Source organism: Dermacentor silvarum, chromosome 4 (genome assembly GCF_013339745.2).
Source record: "Dermacentor silvarum isolate Dsil-2018 chromosome 4, BIME_Dsil_1.4, whole genome shotgun sequence".
NCBI classification, from domain to species: Eukaryota; Metazoa; Arthropoda; class Arachnida; order Ixodida; family Ixodidae; genus Dermacentor; species Dermacentor silvarum.
The window spans coordinates 141,075,509-141,095,084 of record NC_051157.2 but is presented as its reverse complement, the minus strand read 5'-3'; the positions used below and the strand labels follow the sequence as shown (position 1 = coordinate 141,095,084).

The 19,576-nt window shown below is 48.1% G+C and overlaps 2 protein-coding genes across 2 annotated transcripts; both read right to left on the bottom strand.

Moving 5' to 3' along the window:
* Nucleotides 1-447: 447 nt before the first annotated feature.
* Nucleotides 448-810, bottom strand: LOC125945026 (solute carrier organic anion transporter family member 4A1-like). Its single transcript, XM_049666576.1, has one exon. The coding sequence runs from the start codon at nt 808-810 to the stop codon at nt 448-450; it is 363 nt and encodes a 120-aa protein (XP_049522533.1).
* Nucleotides 811-9,700: 8,890 nt separating this feature from the next.
* Nucleotides 9,701-18,596, bottom strand: LOC119448945 (solute carrier organic anion transporter family member 4A1). Its single transcript, XM_037712150.2, has 5 exons — nt 18,512-18,596; nt 18,169-18,258; nt 14,208-14,403; nt 12,802-12,949; nt 9,701-9,946 (listed from the first exon to the last, which is right to left on the bottom strand). Exons 1-5 carry the CDS (start codon nt 18,594-18,596, stop codon nt 9,701-9,703), a joined length of 765 nt encoding a protein of 254 aa, XP_037568078.2.
* Between the last annotated feature and the right edge of the window lie 980 nt (nt 18,597-19,576).

Here is a 19,576-nt window from a genome sequence, read left to right as displayed (position 1 = left end):
CTTCTAGTGGACGGAAGAGCAACCGGAAGTCCTTACAGAATTGCGGAAGCGACTGCAAATAGCCCCAGTGCTCGCGCACTTCGACGGCAAGGCTGACACCGAAATCCACACAGACGCCAGCAACGTGGGGCTGTTTCGAAGTACATTGCCTGCGCCGTGCTTTGTGGTCCTCCTTCTCTGTGTTGCGTGTGTGTGTATACCGTTCTAATATGCATTTCAACCAATTAGCCCAAGCACCAGTCTTATAGCCAGTTTCTAATGCCAGTTTTATATTTATTTCTTTAATCAGGATCAAATCTTTATCGTAAACGGCTTTGCAGCGAGAGACCCCATCCAAGCTACTGGCCAGTTCACGTATAGGGAAACTTGAAATCCACACGGCGGTCTAACGGCGCAGTGTCGTCTGGCGCGGGTCGCAGCGCGACCGCGCCAGTTCTCTGCAGTCACTCATCGCGAAATTGGAGACGAGACGTCGTTAGTGTCCTTGGGGGTTCCGATCGAGTGAATGCCGGACCCTATGAACAGGGCCTGCATCGACCTGGCAGCCTCGCGCTTTCGGGCTCTGCGGCGGTGCGCCAGGAGAGACAGGTAGAAGAGCAGCGTGGACATCGAGAGCATGGCGACCAGCGCGTAGAACATGCCCCGGGCCATGTCTTCGTTCTGGTAGGCGATGCAGTTTCCACTCGATCCGCATGGCCGGTGCCAAGCCAGGCACATCTCGTCCATGATGCCACCCAAGATCACGGGAGCCGGGATGGAACCTATCAATGTGGGCGACGCAAAAATGTTCCAAAAACCGGGTGAATTCATGATTGAAAAAAAAAAGTTTACTCCGACTTAGCATAACAAATTAACAACAAAAAGGTACAGATGTATCGCCACCTATGCAAGTGGCATCTTCAGTATACAATGACACGAATGAGGGGAGGTCCAGTCTACTCATCACACACGTCCTTGTAAACGTCCGGCAGGGGGGCCACGGTTGGTGTTGCACGCCGATGCGTCACGACGGACCAGGAGTTTTCTTTTCCCCAACTTTTGCTCTAGGGCCAGCGTCGTCACATTGTCAAGGTCCAAACTATTCCCTGTCGTCCAGCAGTGTTCCACAAGTTCCGTCTTAGAACGCGTTGCATGGGCGGCCTTGGCAGCGTCTCCTTTGTGTTCTTTCAATCTCGTTGCCCTTTTTTCTGCCTTTTCGCCAATGTAAGTCGCGTCACAATCCCCGCATCGGACTTTGTAGACGACCCAGCTCTGATCGTCCGCAAGGGTGCGATCTTTCGGTTTCGTGAACACATTCCCCAAGGTCTCATTTGCAAATTTCCTAGCTTCATCACCCCACCTAGTTTTCTGCCGTCCTCGACTGCGCTTCCCTTCTCTTGGCACCCATTCTGTAACTATAATGTTCCACCGGTTATCTTGTGACGCCCGCCCGCGCATCTGTCGAGAAGTCACAATCTAAGTATGCGTTATCGCATACTTGGACGGCAGTGCGAAGTTTTTTTTTTTTTTTTTTTTTTAAGCGGAGCTGTTCAAAACAAGCTTTTCGTTTCCCCCGCGTAGCGTTCGCAAAAACTCACCTAGCGATGACGTCACTGCGCACAGCTGCGCCTCGCTTCACCTTGCGATAGCCAACCGATAGACAATCAATAGCTGATCGATAATCAATCAGTAATCAATCAATTCCGGAAACTTCTGGGGATGAGTTGGTAGTGCTTAGCCTAACCCAAATACGTGTCCAATAACTTGCGATGGCCAATCGATAGCCAATCAATAGGTACTCAATCATCGATCAATAATGAATCAATGCATAACCCGTAAGGCCAGGACCAGCTAGGTGCCAAGCAGCTCCGCTGTTTCTTTAGCCTTGCGCCACTTGTGCAAGCTACGCTAATTTTTTTATTGGAAAGTGTTTGGGACTCAAAAAAAGCTGTCCTGCGTAAAATTCACAAATTACATGCAGCGTCGTACATGCCGGGGGCACGGAATAATACGCGAATAAAGGAAGACTAAGGGGGAGAAATTTCAGAAAATAAATGGAAAGGCAGGCGGACGTAGGAAAATCGCTTCGTAAATGAAACATTTGTCGTATAAAAAGATTTAGGAGTATTAAACTGAATTAACAAATGCAAAGGCAGCACTATAACAAACAACATACAATTCAAACAACACAAGAAATGCTAAATTTAATAAAGTATCCTTTAAATGAGAATAATGAAGGAACCGTAAAAAACCAAGAATAAGAAAACCTGCAAAAAAAATCAGCATGTGAAGCTGAAAAAATGTTTCACTAAACTTAATTAAATACAGTGCATAAAAACTGATTTATGTTAGGTAAATGCATTCGTGTTTGGCTGGGAAGGGTCACTGCGCGAATTTCGTTAGTCAGGTATGTGCGCAGGGAAAACAAATCCTGCACACAAGCATGGGCGCACGTATCCACATTGAAGCGGCAAATGAGAACGTATCAATATCGTTCGGCCTTCATGTCATCTTCATAGACGTTTACACTGTGTCCTTTATCATATGATAAGTATCTTGCAGGGCGGTTCGTCACAAATGCGGTGTTGAATTAAATGCTGCACTATTCCGAGCAAAGCAAATGTACACTATCCGTACGCTATACGAGTATAATGACTACCTGGGACACTTCTAATGTATGCGCAGTTTCTTAAAACATTTCGAGAATGTCAAATACGCTGCCCCGTTGTAATTAGCCATGCCTGCTGCTGCAGGAATTGCAGCGAAACTATTTTTTGATCTCCATGCCAGCATTCAGCGACGCATCCGATCGCATGTTGGAGCTCAAGAGCGCTGCAAGAGCCTATAGCGTTTACCACGAACCCACCGGGGACACGCTAAGGCTCAAACAAATGCAAGACCGCGGCTAGGCTCTACCAGTTCTCAGGTCGAAGCACTCACCCACGAGTCTTGCGATGACGGTCTTGATCCCGAGCGCCAGCGACCGCTCAGCGGGCTTCACGCACCTGCAGAAAGCGCACGATTGATTAATTGATTGATTGATTGATTGATTGATTGATTGATTGATTGATTGATTCCGTGTTTCACCAAAGGGACACAGAAGCTCCTCGGAGCTAGCAACAAGAGTTTGTCGAATATTAATCGTACACTTTTTAGAAAGCACAAAATCAATCAGGCGACTACGGAGAAAAAAAAAAAGGGTTTGGCAGTCCTAATTAAGCGATTTGAGATCTGTTTGGACGGCAGTAGCTTGAGGCACTTTACCGACCATCAAGATTTGACCTATATCCTCTAACCTTCTCATCGAGAAAAAATGGCGAGGTGATTGAGTGAACTCCAGGAGTTTGTATTGATGGACCACAGCCTGGGGAACACCCGAAAGGTGAAGACACACTTTAGAGACTTGACCGCAGATCAGGAGGCTATGCAACTCTGCCGCGGGAGGGAACAGAAGGACTGAAGTTCCATTTTAGAAAGTTCGTCGTCGCTGAGATAATGGTGCCTAAAGTGTTGCACTGATTTTAATGCGAAGGATTATACAGCGTGTCCCACGTAACTTGAGCCAAACTTTAAAAATATGCAAATGCCACGTAACTGAACTGAACCAAGGTAATGTTCTCGGCCGTGGCTTCGAGATAGACTATTTTGCAGTCCGCCTAAACACACAATTAGTCCTAATTAATTTCTCAAATAATATAATTATATGAAAAGTGTCAATGAGAAAATCGTAGAGCAACATGAAAAACTTCCCATCCATATTTGTATCGCTTAATACGTGGTGCATAAAAGTGCTTTTCCAAGCATGAAAGAAGCCCCGAAAAACGAAAAATTGCGGTGCGACTAGCCGCGTCCAGCCCTTTGCTTGTATGCGCGGGCCCCGAGCTAGGCGCTTCGCCGAATGGGCGAAGGCGTAAGCTAAACTCCCTCCATACTTCTACTACTGCTACCGCTGGGATGAAAGGGCTTTAGCGTAAACATGAGCGGCCTGCATGGTGTAGCCACCTTGTGGCGCTGAGCTTAACCAGTCAAACCTAGAGCTAATATTGCTGTAGGCAAATGGAAAAAATTTTAGACATTTAAAATACAACGTGTTCACGATTACGCTGGCACCAAAAATTTACACCAGCAGCAAAGTAGAATACACTTGGTTACCGCTATATTAGCTCTCTGTCTGGTTGAGCTCTGTGCCACCAGGTGGTTGCACCCTGCGGGCCGCTAACGTTTGAGCCTCCGCTTATCTGGCAAAAAGCCCAGTACGCCGGCGTTTACCGGAATCCAGCGTGGCTGGTATACGGGCAGACGCGAGCGGACAGAAGCGCATCGCCGCAGCGCGCCTGTACCCGGTTTGGGTCGAAACCGGATATCACGTGGGGTCAGCGAGGTACTCCCTGCCCCTAGATAGGCGTGAAAGTAGCTAGGGAATGATTCCTCGGCCATGCCTGCTATGTCCCCGCTCTCTGTGTGCCTAGAAGCATCCGCTGGCCCAACCCACGCATGCACGTTGCGCGGGAGCAGCCGCGTACAAGACGCCGCCGCCAAGAATTCAGCGGTGAGAACGTCGTCGACCGCATTACCGCCAACCCACGAAAGACTGCGACCTCAAGGTACTTCTGCCGAAACTGCAACTTGTGACATAAAGCGGCGATGCATTTTCATTTTTTTTTTTTTTTTTTTTTTTAGTTTTAGGCCTTGCTCCTTCACCTGTGGCGCGACGTGAGCCCTACCATTTCACTTTCAAGATACGTAAGCTGCTTCGACCCTGAAAATGCCGACGCAATGGTGAGTTGGAAAAACCGTGGCTTATTTAAGCTGCCAATTCGCATGCGTGCGACCCATACTTTTTTTTTTTTTTTTGCAGCATGCGATTGAAGTAGAGAGGCCCTCGCATTGTTATCTTCTGCAACACCCAATCGTCGCGAGCTCACACGTTTTCCAAATTTGTCACTGCTAACGCATCTCTTGATGTGAGCGCAAGTTCGTGTACTGGGCGTTTTACCGGATGAGCGAAGGCGCAAGCGCCCTGCACTGTGCAGCCACCTGTTGGCGCAGCGCGCAACCAGGCAAACACCGGTAATACTGCCGTAACAAAGTGTATTTTACTTTGCTGCTGGTGTAAATTTTCGGCAGCAACAAGATTACGCCATTGCCGAAAATTTACATCAGCAGCGAAGTAGAATACACTTGGCTGCTGCAATACTAGCTCTGTGTTTCTCTGGTTCAACTCTACGCCGCCAGGTGGCTACACCGCTCAAGACATTCAGATGGAAAGATGGATACGACCTGATCTCTTAAAATCATAGGTAGCTGTACAAGGTAAATTTAAAAAAAGAAAAAGAAAAAGAATAATGAGAGGTATACAAAAATACTAGATAAAGCACATGTATAGTATACCTGATTAAATCAAGCAGGCTAGGTGACTATTTGTCGCCGCTCCGTTTCAAAGGGGATGCCAATAAATCATCATCATCATCATTCACGATTCATTCCTTCCGTTCTTTTATTTATACTTTTTTTCCACGAGCACCATTTTTCTGCCGCTACTTTTACTCTCTCTTTCAGAGACACGATGGTTCACTGACCTCCAGCGAAGCAGATAACCCCCCCTCCCCGCCTCAAGTTCCTCCACCGACGACCAGTAGCGCATTATCTTTCTTTTCAATTCTAAACCCTCGCCGCTAACACACCATTGCTCGTTACCTCGCCCATCCGCCTTACCCTCTCTCCCCTTTAGAAGAACCGTAACGTGTATACTGTGCCAAGGAGAGCATATGTCGCCTTGACAAAGACAACTCCACTTGTCGAAAAGTTGGCTCCTGCTCTCACCTTGTTCTCGTGTTATTCATCGTCTTGAATTTCCATCTCCCGCATTCCGCGTATTTTCCCAGGTACGAGTTTAGTAGCATGATCTCATACTTCACTGTAGCAATATATGTCATACATATCTATGACACGGAAGGCAGCGCCGATCTGAAGCTATTCACCAGCGAACAGGCCGAGTGACACATTTCTACGACCAGCAGCCACAGCGCACTGCTTGCGTTCGCGACCAAAGCATAGTAGGTCGCGTACTAAAAGCAAGGACGTGCATAATTAATGTGTGATGCGACGTAACTTCATACGTCTACAAGTTGCAGTTGTAATGCATGAAGTAGTTAATTCCGCAGAAAGCGTAGTAACTAAAAATAATACAACCGCACTGCAGAATACGCCGAGTCAAACTTCTGTGACCGCATTACAAGCGTAGCTTCCGTCGCGTTATCGGCTAAGTATAAATATCTTAAGAGACGCGAGGCACTCGTACTCGTATACCGAGCGTCTGCAGAAATGTTACCCAGGTGAAAATTTCCAACTGGGATCCAACTGGGATCAGCTGGGATGAACTGGTTCCAGCTGGAAACCAACTGGTCCCAGTTACACACCAACTGGTCCCAGTTGGAAAGCAACTGGGTAGCAACTGGTTCCAGTTGGGATCCAACTGGAACAATTTCCAGTTATACTGGGAGTGACTGGACCCAGTTGGGATCCAACTGGAACATTCACCAGTTGTACTGGAATCAACTGGTCCCAGTAGAGAGGCAACTGGAACTTTCACCAGTTGTACTGGAATCAAAGTTCCAGTTGGATTCCAACTGGAACTTTGACCAGTTGTATCAGTAGCAACTGGAACCAACTTAAACAATGGCCAGTTGTACTGGTAGCAACTGGTTCCAGTTTGAATCCAAATGAAATGGTGACCAGATGTTTAAATGAAAGCAAGTAACATGCAGTGCTTGCTAAGACAGCAGCAGCTAGTCATATACTTATACTGAGCAATTAAGTTTGGCAGTTTTAGCAATCCTAGCAAACATTCTAATAGAAGTTTGTAATAATTAGTCTAATACGTTTGTATTAAGTTTTGTATTAGACCAATATAAATTTCTATTAGTCGTACTGATTTACCTATAAGATCAATAGGCCGTGCGTATTAGACTTATTAGTCTTATACAAGCAGTGTTGCGTGTCTACTAGTTTCTAATAGGTCCTATTGGCCTTATGCAGATTGTTGCAGGTCTTATACAACATGTACTGCTAGATTCCGCAGCTCTTGTTTGCTGGTGAAAGTTAATCGACAAAAAATTAAGACTATCGGACCGCTTGCTTGCATGGAGAGGTGTTTCTAATTAATCACTGAATAATTAAAAATTCTGCTGTACAATTGTGCAGCAGATTGCATTCGCACGTTTACATTTGTTTCAGCGCACCATCTCTCAGCGACATACACAAAAGCGACGTGCGCCTACATGGTCTTGCCAATTTTGCTTCACTGAGCCTCGTCGCGATGAGTCGAGGAAACAGCTAGTGTTTACAGCACACGAAAAAAAAAAAAAAAAAAAAAGAAAAACCCGAACAACCAGCCGTCAGATCGCGGTGCCCGGTCAGCTTTCGAACGACGGTCAATAGCAGCAACCATATTTGTTTGCCGCTGAAGTTTCGTCAGTGTCGTATTTTTTGTTGAAGTGCGCATAAAGTAGATGTTAAATTTTTTATCTAAATTACTAAATTGATATCGCATATAAAAGGCCGTAATATTTATTGACATCAAAGAGCAGTATCGCAGAGAAGGGAACACGGCGGGCGGGAAGAATATAAAACTGCGACCGTAGTCAGCCGTAGTTGCGCACAGCACGTGTGCCATGGCGGCTGCCATGTCAAGGCGAGGCGTCACGCGAGGCGTGCGTGCATGTTAGTGAATGAACGATGTGTTTTTAAGGAACCCGTGGTGTTAGCGCCTGCGCATCTCATTCGTGCAGTAGTATATTTAAATAGTGTTATCTATGGCTGCTGTTGTAACTTCAAAACAACGCAAGGCAACTGTTTTACCCCTGCCCTTCGCGGCTTTGTGGATTTATCAGCGTGCATCGATGTGCAGTGTTCTCCCCGGCGCCGATTCACCATTTCGAGGTAATTATACTTCTTATTCTTCTTAGTATGAAGTGTTTTCTTCTGTTTTTTTTATCCTGACGGTGGACGTAAGTACTTCTGTACAGTGCCGTCGGGCCGATTGCCGTGTGCGTTGCAGCAATGACATGCCTGTTTCCGACAACGCTGTGCAAGATTTCTGTCGAGAGTTCTTTATATCTGCCTTCTGTTTCGATGGAACACATATCTTATGTTGATATTGTGTGCTTTATAATTGTCCTATCGTGTCATGTGGCGTCATTTTTTATTATGATAAACATTTTGAGCTAGCATATATCACTGTCCTAAAATTAGTTTGGTAATTTTGTATTCTAATTCTTCTATATGTGTGTATTTTTGTGCCCAGGTTTTTTAACCACTTCCTCAAAAGGACGTCCTTTGGTCGAAGTCAACGAAAAGCTCGCAATCAAGATTGCTGACCTGATGAAGATCTCGAAAGATGAATCTGTAAAAATACATGCTGTGCTAATAAATGCTCTTAGCAATTTTACCTGTTTTTCGTTATGTATTGGTACATTGCAACATTTTCTTTCACTAACAGACTGTAGTAGTGTCAATAACCTAATAGGCTATTAGTGTTTGTATTAGAATTTTTGCTAGGGAATTAAGCAATAATAGCTGAGCTGCCTTAGTTGTATGAAATCCATCAGCAGAATACACTTTTGATAGGCTTCTGCACGGGCCAGTTGCAATGGGGACCAACTGGGAATTGTTCCATAAACCAGTTCAACTGGAACCAGTTGCATTCCCAGTTGGAAATTTTCACCTGGGTACTGCCGGCTATACGCGTACACGACACTTCCTGCTGAATTTCCGGCTCGTTCAGGCCCAATTTTTGCGCCGAAGCGGTGTTTTGCGGTGAGTTTCATCTATTACAACGTTTGCGAGCATTATTTACCAGTTTCGTCAATTATCAAATCCGAGTGGACGTCGTCTGCGGTGACATCGCGCCTGTCAAACGCTCCGGCTATGGCGTTTTATACGCTTCTGGGTGGAATTCACAAAGATTTTTGTTCGTAAGTGCTCTTGGTCATTGATAGACCGCTGTAGCTAACAATATACCCAACATTGCCATTGGCTGGCATCGGTTCCTACGAACAGATTTAGCGTAAGAATGTTTTTGTTAATTCAGGCCCTGCGCACAAGGTCGCGGGTTGCATGCCTGGTCGCGGCGGCAGCTCTCTCATGACATTTGAAGGCCAACACATTCGTGTACTTGTGTTTCTGTGCAAGCTATAGAAGTACAGCTGGCCAAAATTATTCCGAAACCCGTCTCCATTCTCCTCCTCCTATCTCCTCCAACGGCAGCTATCATAGCAGTAGCGTTGCTTAAGGACGTTAAACCTCATCGATCAAACCGACCAAGAAAGAGGGTTCAAAGGTATACGGCGACTCGAGGTGATCAACAAATAGCAAACAAGAGACGCCTCAGCTTGCACCGAGCGCTTTGACAAGGGGACTCGTCTTAAGAGTGCGCTCATCAAAACGAAAGGCCCATCAATCACCAATCATTTCGGCTAGTTAATTTTTCTTTGGTCCTTGCCACCGCCATTAAACACCGCGATAGGTGCTGCCTAAAAGATGGCGACCGTGAGACGTTTTCGACTCTGAAGTTCCAGCGCATGCACTCCGCAAACGCGTAGACTTCGAGATCTGTTTCTGTTACACGGAAGGGACAGCCGTCACTGGGGCGTTGATTTGTACTCCGCCACTTCCGATAACCCCCGCCCCCCTCCACTAGACAGCATACACTGTCAACCGGTCACCACGGGTGAAAGAGGACCCAGACCGGTTGCCCGCACCTGATGGTTGCCGCCGTGGCGGGCGCTGCGTTGAGGAAGGCCGAGCTGAGCGCCAGGAATATGCCCAGTAGGTAGACGAAGAGCAGAGGGCAGTCGACGTGGCAGCGAGAACGGGTCGCCTGCACGCCTTCGACCAGGAGTCGCTCGGTGCTCACGCCCGCCAAGTGGGTCAGCGTGCCGTTCACGCATGAGCAGTCGCTGTACATCTGCGGACGTGCACGAAGGGGAGATTCAATCTCCCCGTTACGGTGGCTATCCCCGTACTCTGGAATGCTCCTCCACTAGTGATGCAGAACTATCCATAGTACTATCAATACTATCGATAGTTGAGCCACTATCGAACTATCGATGGTAAAAAAAACTAACGATAGCGCTATCGATAGTAATCTCGATAGTACTATCGATAGTATGAAATCAACCGCGCGAACTCATTGCAGCACAAACTTGGTTCCATGAGTGTATGGTATATGGTGGTGGGGGTGGTAACTATGACAGGGACTCTTGGTTATGGCAGTCTATCCGTTACCGAGCTCTGCAGATATACCCTGCGATACAGTTGCTGGATAAAACGTTAGTGTCGCAAATGTCCTTGCTGTGCTGGCAACAGCGAACCGAGACGCACGCTTTGGCGCGCCTGCTTCTGAGCTGAATTCGAGTGGAATTATTACTTCAGCACGTATGTTTGCTGTATTTCAAGGTCAGTGCTTGAACTGAATCGAAGCTGCATAGATATGAAAGCAAGGAATGAGCACGTTGCCCTTGACACAGCAGTTGCGCACTATGATTTCTTCCGCAGCACACCACTCTAGCGCTCGAAAACAAGTCTGCTCACGAATGTACATACGTGCACCATTGCAATTTTTTTTAACAATATCACGCGAGCGTGGACCGCACGGCGTGTCAGTGGTCTTGCAGCGGTGGGGGCACTCCTGAAGCGAACAGCGCAGCAGAATACATTAGAACTAGAATTCGCCTTGCACGACCGCTCATAAAGTTGCCAATCCCGCCGTCCCTCGCCGCTAAAAGGCCGCTGACACGCCGGCCGGTCGACGCTCGCATGATATTGGTAAAAAATTGCAAGGGTGTACCTACAAGGATGTACACCCGTGAGCAAAAGTACACGGACCAGGGGTTGCGCGATAAAGCCAATTTTTTCCTCTACCTGTGAACGCAACTTCAAATTGAGGACTGCAGTCCAAAATTGGCATTGCGAACTTTTCAGTGTACCCATTAATTCCAGTTTATGCTTGTTAATTACGAAGTAATTCCTTTTTTTCGGTGACCCTGTGGTCCGTATACTTTTGCTCACGGGTGTACAAAGACTACCGGTAGTACTGTCGATAGTAACACCGACTGCACTATCGATAGTTTATATATAGTAATACTATCGATATTCTTTGTACACTATCGATAGTTTCAAAAAAAACTATCGATGCTATCGATAGTCAATTTACCGATAGTATTGCGTCACTATCCTCCAGCAGGTTCGTACGAGTTGCAGCACCATAAACCTCGTAGCACCATAAAAAGCCTTCCTTATCACGAGCTGGTGCGCTGATCTCTATCATTTTCGACTGCCGCCTCTTTTTTTTCCTTGCATCACAACTAATTACTGTCTCTAGTGCTGCTTATGTGAAAGATGAATTGCGGCATGTCACCGATTGTCGTATTCTGTGATCGGAAGTATTGAGCGAAGTTCGATTCTTCTTGCAGTAATGTCCAAGTACCGTCGTCAGCGCCTTGTTTGTCATCTACCGGTCACTCATCGTCTTGCTGCGCTGTGTACCTAGGGAGCCTACATGCAAAACAGCGTTGCATGTCAGCTCCCTATGTGTACAGCTCTTCGTCGAAGCCCTGGAAGATGACGGCCGGAGTCGTGAGGGGCTCTCTTTCTCAGTTATCTCAGTTAGTATTTACTGACACCAGTGCCGCTTAGCACAGTACACTACACGCTGTGGTGGATCGATCAATATATATATATATATATATATATATATATATATATATATATATATATATATTGTCACGCAGTAGTGACGGTGAGGAAAACAGTACACGTGTCAATATGATGTTGTGCTGCTGAGCTTGAAGTCACGGCTTTATTTTCTGGCCCCGGAGGCCGCATCATGGCAAAGGACAAGGGGTACAATAAAAACGCTCTTGTACAGCGCTCTGGGCGTATGGTAAATAAGCCCAGTTAGTAAACAATTATTCGCAAGCCTTCCACAACGGCTCTCATAGTGCGTGTCTTGCTTATTTGACGTTAAGCGCTGTGATCCAGTCGATGAATCAGTACACACGGTGAATGACAGTCGACCAAACCGGTATATATAGGTCAAGTAAGGGTACGTCGATCGGGGTTCGACACGATATTGTGTCACGTAGTTTGACAGCGCACGAAAGTCCAAAATATTGACACTAATTTTTGTAGTTTGAAAGAAAATTCCGATCTTCAGACTCGTGTCATAACCGACGTGTGATGGGTGCTGTAACAATGTTGCGTTTACAGCTCGCGCATAAAGCTACTAAGCTCCAACTTCGTGAGACGGTTGGTTCACGAGTTTCGATAACCACCGGTAAATTCAGCTAGAGCATTAGACTGTGTTTGTTCATGGCAACATCAGTAAGCACACCCGCATGTGCCTGAATGTGGCAGCAGTAATCGACGTCCATTTTTTTTAACATGCCGCTAACCACTATAACGCGCGAGATAATGGTATCTCATAACATTATTTACCCGGGATACGCAGATTGAAAGAGTCTTCTTTAAAGAACTATGGTAAAAGATGCCTCACGCATATGTATATGTATATGTATGTATGTACGCAGTGTAAGTGAGGATGATTGCTGGTGTAGGCAGTGCTAGGTTGGGTTTCGACGAACGAGACGCGACGCGCCATGCTATCGACGCGCGAGGTCCTATATTTAGATGGTAACGCCCAAACAACTGTAACAAGAGCTTTCGCGTGAAAGCCACGATTTGCAGGTGGGCAGCGGAAGCGAATGCCCTTCGCAACAGTTCGAAAAGCTAAGCCTAACGCTTTAGCAACCGTGTTTTTACCATCATTTTGTTGAGCTGAAGCTCTCTGCGGCAGCCTGCAAGGCACGGCGACAGGTAGACCACGGCATCAGCGGCGCAGACTGGGTTCACGTAGCTCAGCGTGCAGTTGCACGCGATGTTGCACTGGAAGTCGAAACTCGTGGGTTTCCTGCAGCCGAACAATTAAGTTTAATGTAGAATGCTGTGGCAAACGATTACGACGCAAGGTTAGGAGGAATTGCCCGACTTCCTGCCTCCGTATCCCGGCTGTCAGCCAAGGCAGCGAGTTGCAAATACATGAATATTTTAGAAACAACATCATCTGATGCAAACAGATACCTAAGTCTATAAAGTGTAAGTTCATGCAATAGAGTTAATTTGTAAGCCGTCATATTATATTGCAACTGCTTGTCGGGCGTCTTTGAAAGTACTTATCTTGGAACAAGATCGCAAAAAAAAATGGGATCACGAAAGCAAAGGCCGAACGGACACAAAGTACTGTGTCATGCCCGCCTTTGCTCTGCTATTCAATTTTTTCCCGCTTTTGTTCCAATATGGCTCATCCACAACTCCTTTCGCCTTAGCACCCCCTTTTGGAAGGATAGCAGTCAAGCTACTTTCCCCGTTTTAATGCGATTCGCATCCTTAGGATATTTCAAGCACGTCCCGGTGTCCGCCCGCCCGCCTGATAACTAAGCTTAATGGGTATGTGCCACTTTTCAATGAACCTCCCTGACGCCAACTTGGGTCGCTGGGTACGTGCTGCTCTTCAATGGCCAACTTTAAATTTGGACACGGGCCGACTTGACATTTCGGGGTAGTCCTAGTGAAACTTGAGGGTGGGCCAACTTGAAATTTGCAAGTAGGTCAACCTGAAATTGGGAGTATGCTTAAGCATACACTTAGACAACTCCAGTGAAGTTTGTTCATTCTTTTTATTGCTCTCAGGGCAACTAATGAGTTACAGATAGGAGTGGGTAGACATAAAGAGTGATGTACACGGTCTATATGCACTAGAATTCCCTCTGTATACCTGCAGCCCTGCGTTACAACCAGCCCAAGAAACATGACAGCACTTTGACTTTTTACTCACGCGCAATAGCCGAGAGAGTGATACACACGCACAGTCATCTTGATGTACACGCGGCTCAGTGGCTATGGTGTTGGGCTGCTGAGCACGAGGCCGCGGGATCGAATCCCGGCCACGGCGGCCGCATTTCGATGGGGGCGAATGGCGAAAACACCCGTGTACGTAGATGCACGTTAAAGAACCCAGGTGGTCCAAATTTCCGGAGCCCCCCCCCCCCCCCTACGGCGTGCCTCATAATCAGATCGTGGTTTGGGCACGTAAAACCCCATAATTTAATTTTTTGATATACACGCGGAAGCGAGACATGCGTGTGCTGCATGCGTGCGACGAAACTCACGGTGCGCCTACGTATCCCTCGGGCGTTGCGTAGGTGTTCTCCGGACAGTTGAAAAGGAAAGCGAGCACGCCGAACCACGAGATGCAGCAGTTGTACATGCAGAGGCGCATTATGCCCGCGTAGTCCAGGTTCCAGCGGCCCACCAGGGCGCCACCGATGATGGCGCCGAAGCCGCCGCCGACGAGCACGATGGGCCCTGCGAGCGGACACGTTACAACGGTCGGCTGTGGAACCGCTCGACAAGCGCTCATGGTATCCATCATTGAGGGCGTTGTCAAGAACCTGACAAGAGCATGGTCGACTCGGCTTGAAGGGCGCAGGGGCAACACCACCCTGATAGCACAAGGCCTACACACTAGGTCTTGTTCTATCTATAGGTGGTGTTGCGATCTCTGTGAAATCGCTAAATGCTTAATGATAAACATGAGAGCACGTGCGTTGGTCAGCCCTCGAAAGCCTTGATGGAAGAAGAAATTGCATTTCTCAAAAAAATTATCGAATTCGATTATGTACAATTATGCCCAATAAGAGAAAAGTACATACTTTCGACTATATGCCTTTGCCGCCATTAGCCCTTCGCTATTGGTCAACATTTATCAAAACGAGCCCATTTCACCTGTTTGTCACGTGACGTCACAAAGTCCGCAACAACTCACCATGTCAATGGTGCATTATTATGCAAAACAAAAGGGCAATTTGAATTTTTTTGGTTGTCTGTATAGCCGGCGACTACCTTGTTCCGAAACGACTATAAAGCAGCTGTCCACCTATATATCGCCTTGGCACTGGCTGTTCGGAGCCGCCAGCGAGAGCGGCTTTTGCCCGACTACGCGTTTAATGTTTAGAATGGTCAACCCTAGCGCTGAAGCACGCCGCAAAGCGACGCCCTGGACTGAGGGCGTCGATGCATTTTTATTGCGATAACAATTATATGGACACTTCAACCGGATTTCTACCGTCGCCGTCGCCGTGCCGTGAGGTTCCGTATAGATAAAATCTTCGCCGCGCGCCGTATGCCCGAGCGGTAGCGTGCGGGGACGCGCGCTATCACGGAGAGCAAACGCACTCAATCTCCCACGCACAAGCAAGGAAGCGGGAAGCCAGCGCCGGAGGGAGCGGGGGGGGGGGGGGGGGGGGGGGCACTTCTACTCTGCCAACAACCGCGCTCGTCGTTCGCCCGCACCGTATCCTATCTCCACACGGCTCTGACCTTTGTATGCGCTGTGCATTCGCCGCTCAGTTTCCGTTGAAGCGATAGACCGCACGTACCTTCGCCCGCTGCGGCGTATGCGCTTGCTGCCAGCGTTTTGACAGTCGTTGTCTGCAGTCATTCAGTGTGATCTATTCATGTTTGTTTGTGCGCGCTCACACCACGCTTGTTCATTCAGTTAGAATAGTCGGGCCACATTTTCCAACGCACGCTACACATGCAATGCTGCCCGGATCGGCAGTGCAGCGCTACAGGTGTGTCCCTTCGCACACACTGTCCACGGGAAGCGCTTCTCATCAACACCACCGTTTCACACGCGCCTTCTCGTGGTCATCGAGTCTCTCTTCATGTCGGTCTACTTACGCCGCAGCACACTTGCTTACTTAATCAGCTCATGTTTACTAGAATTCATATTGCTACCAAAGCCGCTCACCTTACTTCGTATGACATTGCTGTGTTGCTATCGCATTCATTGCTTTGCCCTTAGGGCGAAACTGTGACATTTTTTTAATCGCAGAATAAAGTGATTTCTCTCTCTCTCTCTCGAAGACATCTTCATCGACTGGTCAAATCTGCATGTGCGGTGATTGCGTAATAAGGTTGCCACGAAACTCGCGAGATGTTCGATCAATAACGGCGATTTGTGAAGTGGATGACGTTGTGCGCGGTGCGCTGGCGAGTGCTGAGGCGACTGACTTCGCTCGGCCTTCCGTAAATGTAGGAGTGCACGCAAAGAGACGTGCACTTTTGTGACATCTCAAACCAGCAAATTGGGCCATCAGAACGTATACCAGTGCACACTGATTGTAATAATACGGTTCCATGGACAATGTGACTAATCCAAAGCGCTGTTAAATGCTGAAGCGCCACATGAGCGCCTCACCGCGGTATGGTAAAGCGTGATGTCAGCAGCGTGTAGGCATGACCACAATGCTAATTGAATAACTGGTGAATCGCTGTGTATACAGTGCCTCACGTAAAGTCATTCGTAGAATCTGAACAAGGAACGAGATGCACTACAATGTAGCGCCACAATCATTCTAAAGTGTAGTTTCAGTTATTATTGCGGTAGCAGTTATATTGACAGTCCAAGCGCATTTTATTCAGCCGTCGCCGTGATGTTCCGTATAAACTCCAAGGGCGATAACACCGTCACCGCGTGCCGAGTGTAGTACGTGCTAGAGCACTGCACGGGCTCAGGCTTACCCGAAAGCCCGGGCCAGGCCAGGCCCGGCCCGTGGGCCGGGCCGGGCCGGGTAGAGGAATTTTTTCACGGGCTCGGGCCGGGCTCGAGCACGGCGTGTGCTTTTTGACGCGGGCCCGGGCCGGGCTCGGGCTTTCTGCGAGTTATTCTCGGGCTTCTCAACTCTGAAAAACATGTATTTTTCGGTCTCGGGCCGGGTTCGGGCCGGTTTCGAGTCGAGCTCGGGCCGGGCTCGGGCCGGGCTCGGGCCGGGCTCGGGCTTAAGGTAAAGGGGTGGCGGGCCGGGCCGGGCGGGTAACGTAGATTATTTATTTTTCGGGCCCGGGTCTCGCCATAGAAGTTTTGATCGGGCTCGGGCGGGCCGCCCAATGTGAAAACGGGCCCGGGCCGGGCCGGGCCCGGGCCGCAAAAATCGGCCCGTGCAGTGCTCTAGTACGTACGTGCGAGTAAAAGCGGCGAGGGGAGCCGGCGATCGCGGCTCAATCTGGCGCGTGCAAGAGAGGGAAGCTGAGAGGACACGCGCTGTCTTCCGTCGTGCGAAAGGCCGTGGGGGGGGGGGGGAGGGATGGAGGGAGGGAGGGAGGGGAATGCGGCATTATTATCCGACAGCAGCTGCGCATTTCACGACCACGCGCATGGGAAACCGCTGGTCGCGGCTCAGTGGGCCTCTTCGATTATCCGACTCTGACAGTCCCGGACTGTCCGAAAGACTGCATACGCAACGCTCACTGGGTGAAAGCACCGTCTCGGGCAGTCCGGGACTGCCAGGAACGGATAATCGAAGAGGCCCAATGTCGCGCGCGCAGCGAGGGAGGCAGCGCGGGAGTACGGAGGGGGGCGATTTTGACTCCGGTACTAACTGTGTACTTTGCACTGCCGCCGGCGGTCGCGCACGCCTCATCTTGTAATAAATCTGCAGGCGGCACATTCCGTTATGCGCGCGGTGTTCTCGTCGCTCAATTTGCGTTGAAGCGATACACAGCACGAAGGTCACTTCGCTCGCCGCTGCTGGCGCGCTTCCTGACGCCAGCGTTTTGACAGCGAGTGTCCGCGGTGATCAAGTGTGATGTGTTCATATTTGCCCCTGTGTGCTGACCTCATGCTTGTTAATTTACTTAGCAAGCGAACACTTCCAAGTTTATACGGCCGATAAAGCTACTATAGTAGACAAATTAGTAGACAGCTACTTCGTATAGCTGTCTACTAATTTGCGTTCACAATCGATGCTTCGCCTTTTGGGCGAAACTGCGGCGCTCTTTTTATAACACAATTTTGTACGACAAAGTTTGTAGGACTGCTTTCAATGATGTATTAGATTTTATTTGTGTATAACAGTATCGTTCGAGTGCGCAGGAGTACGGCAGTCCTTCTGCAGAAGCCACATGATTGCTACTGGGGTGCAGTAGTATGCATGTCTACAGCGCCTGAACAGCCGCATATATGCGACATCTTTTCGGTATAGCCAACGAGACACCACCCAGCACATTACAATTCAAAGCAGAATGTTCCAATAAAAAATACTGCGCGAAAATAGGCACCAAGCTTACCGGTAAGGTAGGCGATGGACGCTGACGCCATCCCGAACTGAGACTCGAAGAACTTAGTAAGCGTCGACGTGATGCCGATAGCGAACATTTCTGCACATTAAACATACGAGAAGAAAATAACAGATAGTTGAGAGGGTATAAGATGAAGGTCTCATTAAAATAATTTGCGGATTCCACGCGCTATAGGAATCTGTTTAGAAGCTTTCTTCGGTGTTTGTAATAAACGCTAATTTGAAAGTGTGGAGCACATGAGATGTTGGGCGCGTTTTTACCTAAAACCAATCCCACTTAGCGTTGTGCTCCAACACAAACCAGGGTATCGCATATACACTATGCACCTAACCAAACTCATCCGGTATAATGTGTTTGCGTACTTGTTTGTACACGTAGACGAACCGGTCCGGTTCCCCAGCTGTCTCATCCTGCATAGTGACCACGCTTCGCTGCATATCGAAAGCGTTCCCGCTCCGTTCAACGCTTCTTCCGAGCCTCTCTGCACCTGAGTCAAGCTTCGGCCCCCACCAAGCACCCAAGTAGGGCGAAGAGGCAAACAGCTTAATTCGCTTTAAAAGTTGTGCTGCGCTGGACTGATCTCATCAGCGCAACACCCCTACCACGTGGCCAATGAGTAATCGTCAAGCCCTGACCCTTCGAGACACATCGCCAAAGACAGGAGCCAGCGCCACATACTTAAGTTAAGCGAAGCGTTTTCTTGTGAAAATGTGTCACACTGCTTTGTCGTGCGCTCAATACTTAGAAATTGTTGCTAAACAAGAACAGCGTTCCGCACGAACACCCACACACAAAAAATTAATTTCGCTTTATAAATATTCACATGGCTTACCACTAAGTTTTGTATGTCGCTACGCGAAAAGCAGTTTCGATAGCTCATTATTCTTTAGCCAGTAGCAAGTTGTTTACTGGGCTTCCTATTATCAACACGGAAGCCCGAACCACGTGCGTTCATTCTGAATGGTGAGTTCTCGAATGTCGATGAGCATGAGACGCCATTGCACATGCGTCCTTCCCTTTTGCTTTTTAATAATAACACGAGGATTCATCTAGATGACTGCATAGCACGGAGACCACCAAGAACATTACACACACCTCTTAAACTGAAATGACAGTACTCGATCGGCTCTACGGTTTATAAACAGTATTATTTATTTATTTTAAATGTTTGATATCACGGCCACAATTCGCGAAGCTAAGCTATCTACCATTGGTCCACCGTCTTCGCTAATATATTCGCGATCACAAATGTACGGCGCGTGGTGCTGCGAAACGCTCTAGCCAACGCATGGACTGCTTTCGCAATACAGTCTAACTCGGCTATTTTGAACCTGGTTAAATCTAATGACTGTACTCGTATATAGAAACGTCGTGCGTGTTGCGAGGCTGCAGCAAG